The sequence below is a fragment of the Nannospalax galili genome, unplaced genomic scaffold, assembly GCF_000622305.1.
Source record: "Nannospalax galili isolate Female #2095 unplaced genomic scaffold, S.galili_v1.0 scaffold56, whole genome shotgun sequence".
Taxonomy (NCBI): Eukaryota; Metazoa; Chordata; class Mammalia; order Rodentia; family Spalacidae; genus Nannospalax; species Nannospalax galili.
Window position 1 is genome coordinate 2,116,775 of NW_008340065.1, and position 12,923 is coordinate 2,129,697.

Below are 12,923 nucleotides of genomic sequence, written 5' to 3' on the forward strand. Positions count from 1 at the left end.
GTGCTGGGACTTGAACCCGGGTCCTCTGTAAGAGTAGTCAGTGCTCCTAACTGCTGAGCCATCTCTCCAGCCCCCAGGTGTCTTTTTAAGACTCTCCATACTGTCTCCCATAGGCTATCAACAGTGTATAAAGTTCCATTTCCCCACATCCTCACCAGCATTTGTTATTTTGAGGATGGCCATTCTGAGTGAAGCAGGATGGAATATCGATGTAGTTTTGGTTTGCCTTTCCTTGGTGGCTAAGCATGTTAAACGTTTCCAGCTTATATTTATTGGCCCTCAGTACATCTCCTGAGAAGTGTCAGTTCAGATCATTTGCCTATTTCTTGATTAGATTATTTGTTCTATTGTTACTTTTTTTGAGTTCTTTATACATTCTGGATGCAGTCCTTTGCTAGATGAATGGCTGGAAAGAATATTTATTTTTAAAATCAATTGTAGGGGTGCTGGAGAGATGTCTCAGTGGTTAAGAGCACTGCTGCTCTTGCAGAGGACCTGGGTTCAAATCCTAGCACCCACATGGCAGCTAACAACTGTCCGTAACTCCAGTAACTCCAGTTCCAGGGGATCTGATGTTCTCTTCTGTCCTCCCCAGGCATTGTACAAAATGGGTACACTTACATGCATGCAGGCAATACGTACATACATATAAAATAAAAATAATAAATAAAATTTAAAAAAAAAGAAAGCAAGCACATAGGTTTGATTTCTGATTCTGGAAACAAAGAATACTGACAACTGCCTGTAACTCCAGTTCCAGGGGATCCAACAGCCTCTTCTACCCTCTGCAGGCATTGCACAACATAGGTGTGCCTACATGCAGGCAATACATGCATACACATAAAAAAAATAATAATAAAATATTTTTTTAAAAATCAATTATAGGAATCTATAGAATGTTTTCCTTTTTTAAAAAAGAATGAATGTTGAGACTGGAGAGATGGCCCAGCAGTCAGGAGCACTGGCTGGTCTTGCAGAGGACCCAGGTTCGATTTCTAGCACCCACATGGTGCCTAACAAACATCCGTAATTCCAGATGTTCCAGGGGCGCCAATGCCCTCTTCTAACTTCTACGGGCATTGCACGACACGGGTGTACTTACATACATGCAGGCAATACACTCATACACAAAAAATGAAAATAATAAAATATTTTTTAAAAAGAATGAATTTGCTGGACATGTAGCTCAGTGACAGAATGCTTGCCTCCCCATGCTGCAAAAATAAAATAACTACCTTCTGATCACATTGGCTTAGAACTCTATTAGCCTCTACCCTTTGCAACTTAAACTTAGCTCCATAATAGATCTTTATTTGCTAAAAGTACATTGGGTTGTAGACACAGATGGAGGCAATGGTGTCCCCACCATAGTGTTTTGTTTCTTTATTGATCCCTGCTATTGATTTTCAGCCTGTAAGAACCCCATCTGGATCCTTAAAACAAAGAAAAACCTTTTGTCTCCTTGGCAGGTTGCCCCCAGTCCACAAAGGAACAATACTGATGATGACGACGAGCCCACTGAGAACCATGATAAAGGACCAGGCAGCTGCTGAACCGCCATGTGTCTTCTCGCAGGCCAGAGACAATGTTCTTCCAAGAAAGGGCCTGGCTCTGGTTGTTCATCAGAGTATGCATCATTCTGGGACATGAACACAAAGTCCCTGACCAGCATGGGAAAAACAATTGCTATCAGCTTAACAGACTTTGCTCCAGCTTCCAAGAAGCAGAACAGCACTGCCGTGGCCAGGGAGGACACCTGGCTAACACTTGGACCCAAGAGAGTAAAGCTCTCATCTGGAGCTCCCTAAAAGAAGGGACAAAGTGGTGGGTTGCACAGAGTCCACTGAAAAAGTATCAAGGGGAAACCCACCCAGGTAGGGCTCTGCTGCTCAGCACCAGTGAGAGTCTCACCAGCCTTTTGTTCCAGTACAGAACAAAGGAAACTGTTTTAAACAATTTTTTTTAGTTATTTATTTTTATGTATATGAGTGTTTGCCTAAATGTATGTAAACGCATGCATGCATGGAACTCCCACAGTTCCAGGTTCCCCCTCTATGGAACTTACAATTTTAGGCTATACTCTTGTCTCTGTAACAAAGGGGCTGAGCTTTTTGTCAGAACCTACCTGAAGCTGTCTTACCTAACCTTCCATTAAGAGTACTAGGCAATTTTTGCTTTGTGTTATTTGGGGTGTTTGTGTTTTCTGTTTTACTTTGTTTTGTCTTTGAGACAGAGTTTCACTATGCAGCATAAGATGATTTGAAACTTGATATGTAGCCCAGATGGATCTCAAGCTCTGTCTTCCTGCCTCAGCTTCCTGAATGCTGGTATTACAGGTAAGCACCTGGCTTGTATTGTACAAGGTTCTGAAAAGGAAAACCTTTTATGGTGACTGTGTTTGTATGATAAACCTTTGTTTTGTTTTGTTTCTCTTTTGGTTTTTTGTTGTTTTTATTTTATTTTATTTTTTTTTTTTGGATCCAAGTTTCCTAAAACAGAAACTAGGGGACAATTACCTACCTGTTGCCTTTCCTACAAATTTAGGTACCAGAATCTTGTAGTTTTAGAGAAAAATCCAAAACATTATTATATCATTTCTTCATTAGTATTTATGTATGCAAATAGTAAATTCTGTGATAAAAACATATAATATGAAGCCGGGCGTGGTGGCGCACGCCTGTAGTCCCAGCACTTGGGAGGCAGAGGCAGGCGGATCTCTGTGAGTTCAAGGCCAGCCTGGTCTACATAGTGAGTTCCAGGACAGCTGGGGCTACAGGGAGACCCTGCTTCAAAAAGACAAAAAAAAAAAAACATATAATATGAAAAATACTATATAGAGGGAAGTCCTAAATTTTCATTGACTAGAAACCAATCAAATTGGGCTTTAATTTTAAGTGTGTGTGTGTGTGTGTGTGTGTGTGTGTGTGTGTGTGTGTGGTGTGTGATGCATGTATGTCTGTGTACATGTGCATTAGTGCCACAGTGTGCATGTGGAGGTCAGAGGATAACCTCACTGTGGGCCCTCACCTTCCAGCAAGGGCTGTTATTTTGCTTCCTGCTGCTTTCACCAGGCGATCTGGTCCACAGGCTTCTGGGAGTTCTCCTGTAGAGAGAATTCCCCATCTCACCTAGGAGCACTGTGATTTCAGACATAGGCTACCTTGCCCAGCCTCACATGGGTTTGGGGGATTTGAACTCAGGTCCTCATACTTGCATGGCAAATACTTCACCCAGGGAGCCATCTCCCCAGTTGAACCTTGAGGACTGAGACTTACCTAAGTCTGATCTCCCTTTAGGAGATGCTGCAGGCTCTAGAAACTTAAAGTCCAACCACTGCAACTCTGTGTTCAGATACTCCAAAGACATCTTATTAAGAAAAGAGAGGTGTTCACAGAAACATCACTTCATTTGCCAGGCTGGTAAGTTATGAAGTTATGTCCATTGTGGTTTTAAAAGCTGATTTTAAATAAAGAATGCCTGTGAGAGAATGTGTTTTAAATAGCTTGAGTGCTATTATCTCTGTGATACAGACTTTGTAGTGGGAAATAGAGGTAAGTGAAGAACAGTGTAGAGTATTCTAGTCTAGGACAGATAACAAGAGTATGTATGTTGGTACATACTTAAACATACACAGACATAATAGAACAAACAAAAACTGACCTTGGTAGCCTACAGGTAGGAAGGAAATAGAGCAGAAAGGGCAGTAAGGCCTTTCTGAACCCACCTTGTCTTATGACAATCACAATGCTTAGCAGTCACTAGGCATCAAGTTCCCTCCCTTGTGAAGAGGCTCTGGTGATGTGTTCTCCCTGCCGCTTTCCTGCAAGTGAGGGCACAGCAGTCCTTCCCTCTGGAGAACAAGCCCTAAGCAAACACCAGAGGCTGGTGACCTCATTTTAGACTTCCCATTCTCCAGAACTGAGGGAAATAAATCCTGTTCCTCTTTTCTTTCTTTCCTCCTTTCTTTTCTTTCTTCCTGTGTTGTGAATACAGCTTTGGGTCTTGTGCATGCTGTCTAGCACTCTATTAATTACCAAGCTGTACCCCGAGCCCTAAACCTCTGTCCTTCATAAATGACCTGTGGTATTCTGTTATATCAGCACAAAACAAACTAAAAAGATTAGAAAACATTTAGATCAAGAACTTTTAAAAGCAACCCTAAAAATAAGAATATAGATCAGGATAAAAACTGAACCTAGCAAATGGAACAATTTAAGGTAATTGTGCTCAAAAGCAGAAAATAACTAGAGAGTAGTTCGTAAAGCCAAGAAAAGTTGTTGGTCTTCTGGGTTTTTTTCTTATTGTTGTTGTTTTGGTTAGTTTGGTGATTATTTGGGGGTTTGTTGTTGTTTGATAAGGTCTTACTATGTAGCCCAGGCTAGCCAAAAATTCACTATATAAGGTTTGTAATCCTCTTGCTTCAACCTCCCTAGTGCTGAAACTACAGGCTTTTGCTACCACATCCAGCTGCTGGGGGCAGGGGTAGTTTTGTTCCATAGTTTTGGGGGACAGGGTCTCACTCTGTAGGATAGGCTGTCCTGGAACTCACTATGTGCCCCAGCCTGGCCTCAAACCCACAATGATACTGCTACCTCAATCTCCCAAGTTTCTCAATCTCCCAAATCCTGGGATTACAGGAATGAGGCACCAACCTAGGTTGTTTTTTCTTAAGAGGTGAGAAAAATAGTGTGCCGTATTGACATTCAGTCTGAGCTCTTGAGATCTGAGACTGTGGGAAGGACTCACTTTGGATAGGTGTGCAAGATTTGTAGTAGCACCAGCAAAGGTGATATCTGCAGGTATAAGTGCTGGTGAGAGTCATGGAAGACTCTAAATTGTTTTGATCTTCACCTTGAGTTAAAAAACAAAGCTATGGTCTGGCTTGGTGGTACATGCCTTTAATCCCAGCACTGGGGAGGCAGAGGCAAGTGGATCTCTGTGAGTTCAAGGCCAGCCTGGTCTATATAGCAAGTGCCAGGCCAAGGGGCTACAGGGAAACCCTGTGTCAAAAAGAACAAAAAAAGCTATGAGCTGGTGAGATGGCTCAGCAGGTAATGGCACTTGCTGTCAAAACTGATGACCTGAGTTCAAGCCCCAGAACCCGCAAGGTAGAAAGAGAACCAACTCCAACAAGTTGCCCTCTGCTCTCCAGGAGTGAAGACACACAAAGTAACTAAATGTAAGAATGAATAAATAAATTATAAAAAGCAAGGTTGTCATCTGCTCTGGAAAGGAACACATGGGAGGCTCCTGGTTGTTGGATGTTGAGTACAAAAATCAGAAAGAATCATCCCAGAGTGGAAGTGAATAGACCAGGGATGATGCTGATCACCAGGCAATGTGAATACAGCGGAGATGCTGCTGCTCAGACCAGAGACAATGTTGATCACCAGGCAATGTGAATAGACCAGAGATGGTGCTGATCTCCAGGCTGTGTAAACAGGACAGACAATGCTGATCACCAGGCTGTGTGAATAGACAGAGATGATGCTGTTCACCATCGTGTTTTGTGGTCCTGAATCTAAGTTGAGGCGTAGTCAGTGTGGTTGTATTATTTTCTCCGGTGATGTTCAGTGGCATGTGTAAGAAGCTCTTGGGTATGTAGAGAAGGAGGCACAGTCAGGAATGTTACTGTCAGGCTGAGGCTATGGCTCAGTAAGGAAGCACATGACTCAAAATTCCTACATCATTTAAGAAAATGAATAATGACCTTCACTTGTGTTTTCCTGATTAGCACGTGCATGCCTGTAATGACTACTTTATGGACCTACAGCTAGAGCAGTAACCGACAGACGAACCTTTGTATTGGCTCCCCACAGATCACTTTTCAAATCCAGATGCCAGCAATGGGAGAATTGAGCATAACCCTTTTCCAAGGAGACCCAAGAGGGGAGCCAAGACTCAGCAGAAAGAGACCTCAGGTAATGTGTTCCTTCTCCAAATGTGTGGTCCAGCCCTGGCTGAAGGGTGCCAGGGCTGAGGTAAAGCTCAATGAACTGTCCTAAGTGGGTACCCAACTGCCTCTGTGTATCTGATCTTAACACTGCAATTTTCATGCTTTTTTTTGTGTGTGTGTGTGGTGCTGGGCTCCATGCATACTAGGAAAGTGCCCTACAGCAGAGCCACATCCTTAACTCCTTTACTTTCACTGTGTGTGTGTGTGTGTGTGTGTGTGTGTAAGCGTGTAAGCCAGAGGTCAATATCAGTTGTCCCTCTCTATCACTTTCCACTGTATCTTTTGATGGAGTCTCATGGCTCACCATTTGGACTAGACTGGTTGGTCAGCAAGCTCCTGGGATCCTCCTGTGTGTACACAGACACACACACCCTCCCCCTCCCCCTGCGCGCGTGCTGGAGGTACAGGTGTGTATCACCATGCCCAGTGTGCTGGATAGTTTCAACTGTCAACCTGACACACCTGGGTAGGGAGAACCTCAATTGAATTTCCTCCATTGAGTTGGCCTGTGGCCATGTCTGTGGGGCATTTTCTTGATTGTTGAGTGATGTGAGAGGGTCCAGCCCACTGTGGGTAGTGCCACCCAGGTGGTCCTGTGTTGTATAAGAAAGCAGGCCGAGCACAGGCCAGAGGAGCAAGCCAGTAAGCAGCATTCCTCCATGGCCTGTGCTCCAGCTCCTGCCTCCGGATTTCTGCCCTGAGTTCCTCAGTGATGACCTGTGACCTGAGAAATGTAAGAGAAAATGAACCCTTTCCTCCCCAAGTTGGTTTTGGTTAGTGTTTTTATCACAGCAACTGAGAAGCAAACTAGGACACCCTGGTTTTACATACATTTTCCAGGATCTGAACTCAGGTCCTCATGCACAGCAAGCACTTTACCCAATGAGCCATCTCCTCAGCCCTCCTTTTATACATAAACGTTTTCTTTCTGAGACAAGGGTCTTGCTATGTAGTCCACGCTGGCCTCCAACTCTGGATCTCCCTACTTCAGCCTCTCAGGTGCTGGGACTACAAGTATGTTCCCCACACCCAGCTGGACTTACTTCTCAATATGCCTTTCATGGAAGATAGTTTTCCCCACAAAATTTCCATTACAAGATAAATTTTTTTCATGCAAGATTCTTTTGTTGTTGGGTTTTTTTTTTTTTAGAACAAATGCTAATTGGAAGGATGCATTTGCCTGAAATTACTGCAGTTGATATGCATTTGGACGATTATAGAAAGTACCAGATTGAGGGAAAAAATAAATTTACGGTAGATCCAGTAATTATTCCTGAGGCCAGCAGTGACCTGCTGTCATGAACCCACACATTGTCACTTTAAAAAGTTAGGGGCCTGTGAGATGGTTCAGCAGGTAAGGGTGTCTACTGCCAAGCTTGGTGATACCTGAGTTGGAACCCCAGGACCCACAGAGTAGGAGAGAAAAAACTCCCACAAGTTGTCCTTTGACAAATGTGCCATAGCACACATAAAATAACATGCTTTATAAAAGATCAAGTTAAAGCTGGATGTGGTGGCACACACCTTTAGTCCCAGCACTTGGGAGGCAGAGGCAGGCAGATCTCTGGGAGTTCAAGGCCAGCCTGGTCTACATAGCAAGTTCCAGCCCAGGTGGGGCTACTGAGAGACCCTGTCTCAAAGACCAAAAAAAAAAAAATCAAGTTAAAAAGTGCTATTGTTTACAGACATGAACATGTATTGAAAAAAAAACAAAAATTTAAACAACCTTCTGACTGCTTTGTGAGTGCTCATGATTTGGCTAAAAAAAAAAAAAGACTAGTCGTAGAAATGGAAGATGGCATATTTTGGAAATTTTAAATGTTTAGTTATCCCTTGGTACCTGTAGGGGACACACAAACACATCACAGATACTGAAATCTCTGCGTGCTCACTCAGCACACGTCTCTAGGTAAAATAACTTAGTAACTGTATGTAACCCAAACAGATCCTCCTGTAAACTTTAATCTCCAAATTAGTTGTAACCCCTAATAAAATGCTATAAATAGTTGTATGTTTTATCATTTAGATCATAATAAGAAAAAAATGGTCTAGGACCAGCAAGATGGCCCAGCAGGTAAAGATACTTGCTGTGTGAGCCTGGCATCCCAAGTCCAACCCCAAATCCCATGATGGAAGGAGAAAACCAATTACTGAATGTCGTCCTCTGTCTACACACATGCCTTGGGATATGCACAGTCACATGTGTGTGCTCATACACATACACAATAATAATAGAAAAAATTAAAAGATTCTCAGTAGAGTTGGGCATGGTGTTGCATACTTTTAATCCCAGAACTTAAGAGGCAGAGGCAGGTCGATCTGTGAGTTCAAGACCAGTTTGGTCTATATAGTGAGTTCCAGGTCAGCCTGGGAGATATATAGATATAGACAGATATAGATAGATAGAGGTACACATATATATGATTTTTAAAATTTTTATTTTATGTGTATAGTGTATTGCCTGCATGTATGTAAGTATATCCATGTCATGCAATGCCCACGGAGGTCAGAAGAGGGTGTCAGAACCCCTGGAACTGGAGTTACAGACAGTTGTTAGCCACCATGTGGGTGCTAGGATTCAAACCTGGGTCTTCTGTAAGAACAACCAGTGCTCTTAACCACTGAGCCATCTCTCCAGCCCCAATATGACTTTTTAAAAAGAAAAAATTGTAAATGTCCAATATAGACCAAATTCCCACCCCCCAAATTGTCTCCATCCTTAGTTTGTTGAATCCACAGGTTTGGAGCTGAAGATACAGAAGGCTGACTGTAACCTCAAAACTTAATCTGTTTCTGTTCAACCAATGATAAAGATACATTTGAGAAGTTTGAGTTAAGCTTCATTATGAAGTGTTTTATGAAAGTTGTGCTTCTAAGTTAATGCACTTCATGTAACAGGTGGTTTTGAATATGCCCTTGGGGTTTAGGGTTTTTTGTTTTTGTTTTTGGTCTTTTTGAAACAGGGTCTCCCTGTAGCCCCAGCTGGCCTGGAACTTGCTATGTAGACCAGGCTGGCCTCAATCTTACAGAGATCCACCTGCCTCTGCCTCCCGAGTGCTTTGACTATGCCCTTGTAAAACAAAATTACTGAATTAAACAAGCACACATTGAACTGTCTCACCTGTATCCTTCAAGTTAATATGCTCAGGTTTGCCCTCCCTGAAAAAACTTCTGAAAATTTCTTCATTGAAAAAAGGAAATTGCCTTGTTTTGAGGGTGATCTTATTTTGGTCTTTAAATTTTCCGTGTCAGTTTAAGAGTCTTAAATTTCATGCTGATGAATCTAGTTCTTTAACTCACCGTGATCATCTCTCTTAGCAGCGTTCATCCTCAAGCCTTCTTAACAGCAAATGCCATTTCTTGGTTTGTTTTCTGTTTTCTCCTTCTAATAGTTCCTTGCTTTTTTTGTATTTTTTGGAAATTTGTTCTTCAATATTCTTTTTTAAATGTTTTTTAATTATTTAAGACCTTTATGGTTCAAGGCCAGCCTGGTCTACATAGTGAGTTCCAGGACAGCACAGAACATCCCATACATTCTTATTCATCTATATACCCACTTCTCAAATGACACCCTCCCATATGCTCCCCCCTCCCACACACTGGAGCCCATATACTCTGTCATCCCTGTTACTGTCCACTGTGTTGTCAGCACCCCCAGTCATTCCCCAGTGCTTGTCCGTCTGCTGAATCTACTCAGCCTATCTAGAGAGCCTTGTTTTCAGAAGATCAGCTGTTCCTCATCTAGCAGCAATCAGTTGTCAATATTCCTTTAGATAAGATTGGGGTCTGCTGTTCATTGTCCAGTTCTATGTTGGGTTACTGTCTGGGAGTCTTTTGGACCACCCTGGCCAATAACTCAAAGGAAGGTATCTCCTGTCTGACATTGTTTCTTGTTATGTAGCCTTTAGCTATACAAATGGACTCTTAAAAAATTACATTGAACCCATTAAACTTGGTTATTCTTTTGGGTGTTTAAGACCATATAGTTGGCCCAGATAAACCAATTTATTTTTACTGTTCAGGTCGTTGGAGGATCTGTTCCTCAGGGGTCACATGGGCTTGGGAGGAACCCCTGGCACCTTTCTTTTACCAGTTCCGCCTATGTGAAAATAAGTCAAAGGTCCTGCTCAACCATGGCTGGCTTCGTTTGGAAGCATGGAGAAAATGTTTCCTCTGTGTTGACCCTCCTCTTTGTAGACTGGACATCAGTTCAAGTCCATCTGGTGGGATCTACATGGCCTTATTGATCAAGAGGACAGGTGACTCAACACAGTTACAGGACATTTTGAGAGATGCTCCATAGTCCCCTGGAACTTAGCCAACCTAGGAGGGAAAGGAGCCAAAACTGTCCTTTATGTCCCTCTGTCCAAATTAGTATAGGCCTCATAGTATGGCTGTTAAACATCCAAGAAGGTTAGTTCCACCAGTCTGGTACTTTTAATTACCATATGCCATGTAGATAGAGCTTGGGCAAAGACCAAACACTCAGATAAACCTTGCCTAGACATATATTACATTCTTTGTTGTATATATATCAGTAGGTTGTTGGCCTAATATGGTTCCCTCTGGTTTTCTAAAACTAGCTAGGCATTGTTTATCTCTCACATTGACTAACCCTTCCACCATGGTTTCCCCATTTAAGGTGCCCCTGTTTTCCCATTTCTCCCCTTCATAATACCCTTCTCCTATGTTCCCACCTCTCTCGGGCTCCTTCTTTCCCTTTATCCCCTAGGTTCCTTGTATAATCTTCCCTCCTCCCTCCCCTTAAGATAACCCCATTTTTATCCCTATCTCCCTTGTTAACACCTGTTTCCTACTGTTCTCTTTGAGATTCTTTTCCTTTACCTCCCTGGTTACTTTTCATTATCCTGGTTCCTGTAGTTATGTCTAAATACATACTCACTTATAAGGATTTGGTGCTAGGATCCACATATGAGGGAGAACATACATCAATTTTTTTCTGAGTCTGTGTTACTTCACTTTGTATAACAGTTTCTAATTCCATCCATTTACCTGCAAATGTCATGATTTCATCTTTCTTTACTGCTGAGTAAAACACTGTCATATAAATGAACCACATTTTCATTATCCATTCGTCAATTGAGGGACACTTAGGTTGCTTCCATCTCTTAGCTGTTGTGAAAAGAGCAGCAACAAACATGGACGTACAAGTGTCTCTGCAATAGGATGAGTTCTTTGGGTCTATGCCAAGGAGTGGTAAAACTGGGTCAAATGGTAGGTTGATTTGTAGTTTTTTAAGAGTTCTCCACACTGCTTTCCATAGGGGTTGAACAAGTTTGCAGCCCCACCAGCAGTGGATGAGCGTTCCCCTTTCCCCACATCCTCTCCAACATTTGGTATCATTTGTTCTCTTGATCTTAGCCAGTCTGGCTGGGGTAAAATGAAATCTTAAAGTGGTTTTAATTGCATTTTCCCAATTACTAGTGATGTTGAACACCTTTTAAGATGCTTCTTAGCCATCTCTGCTTCTTCTTTTGAGAACTCTGTTCAGTTCCTTAGCCAGTCTTTTAAGGACTGGGTTACTTCCTTTCTTGATTTTTTGTTTGAGTTTGTTATATATTCTGGATATTAAACCTGTCAGATGTGTCGCTGGCGAAGATTTTCTCCCATTCTGTGGGTTTTCCCTTCACTTCCTTGGTTGCTTCTTTTGATGTACAGAAGCTTTTTAGTTTACTGAGGTCCCATTTGTTGATTCTTGACCTTGTTTCCTGGGCAGTTGATGTCCGGTTTAGAAAATCCTTTCCTACACCTATATCTTGTAGATTTTTGCCAATTTTTTTTAAGAGTTTCAGAGTTTCACACTTCACATTGAGGTCTTTGATCCATTTGAAGTTGTCTTTTGTGCAAGGTGAAAAATAGGGCTTTAGTTTCATTCTTCTACAGGTGCAGATCCAGTTTTGACAGCACCATTTGCTGAACATGCTGTCTTTCCTCCAGTGAATGTTCTTGGCCCCTTTGTCAAATATCAGGTGGCTGAAATTGCATGTACTAATATTTGGGTCTTCAACTTTGTTCCATGGGTCTTTTTTTTTTTTTTTTTTTGGTCTTTTTGAGACAGGGTCTCCCTGTAACCCCAGCTGTCCTGGAACTCACTATGTAGACCAGGCTGGCCTTGAACTCACAGAGATCTGCCTGCCTCTGCCTCCGGCATGCTGGGATTAAAGGCATGCGCCACCATGCCCTGCCCATATGGGTCTATTTTTGTGCCAGTACCATGTTGTTTTTATGACTATAGCTCTGTAATGCAGCTTAAAATCTGGTAAAGTAATCCCCCCAGCATTGCTCTTAGTGCTCAGGGTTGCTTTGGGTATCCAAGGTCTTTTGTGCTTCCATATGAATCTTAGGATTTTTTTTTTTGCCAATTCTGTGAAAAATGTCATGGGGATTTTAATTGGCTTTGCATCGAATCTATAAATGGATTTTGGTAGGATGGTCATTTTCACAATATTAATTCTTCCAATCCATGAGCATGGGAGGTCCTTCCATCTTCTGGTGTCTTCCTCAATCTCTTTTTTTAAAGATTTAAAATTTTCATTGTAGAGCTCTTTAATGTGTTTGGTAAGGTTTATGCCGAGATTTTTTTTTTCAGCTATTGTGAAAGGGCATGTTTCCATGTACTCTTTCTCTGATTGCTTGTTACTGGTATATAGAAAGGCTACATACTTTTGTAGATTAATTTTGTAACCTGCCACTTTACTGAATGTGTTAATAATTTCTAAGAGTTTTCTGGTAGAATTTTTGGCACCTCTTAGATATATCATCTGCAAAAAGGGATAAATTGATCTCCTCTTTTCCAATTATTACTCCTTTAATTTCTTTCTCTTGTCTTATTGCTCTTGCAAGAATTTCAAGCACTATGGTAAAGAGAAGTGGAAATAGTGGACAGCCTTTTCTGGTTCCTGATTTCAATGGGAATGCTTCTAGTTTTTCTCCATTTAGAATGATG

The 12,923-nt window shown here is 41.9% G+C and overlaps 1 protein-coding gene across 1 annotated transcript in view; it reads left to right on the forward strand.

The window, feature by feature from the left end:
• The first annotated feature begins 1,559 nt into the window (after positions 1-1,559).
• Positions 1,560-12,923, forward strand: part of Pkd1l3 (polycystin 1 like 3, transient receptor potential channel interacting) — an 80,818-nt gene continuing 69,454 nt past the window's right edge. Inside the window, exon 1 of the mRNA XM_029564454.1 lies at positions 1,560-1,781. Within this exon, the coding sequence (XP_029420314.1) occupies positions 1,560-1,781 (222 nt within the window). The remainder of the gene's footprint in view (positions 1,782-12,923) is intronic.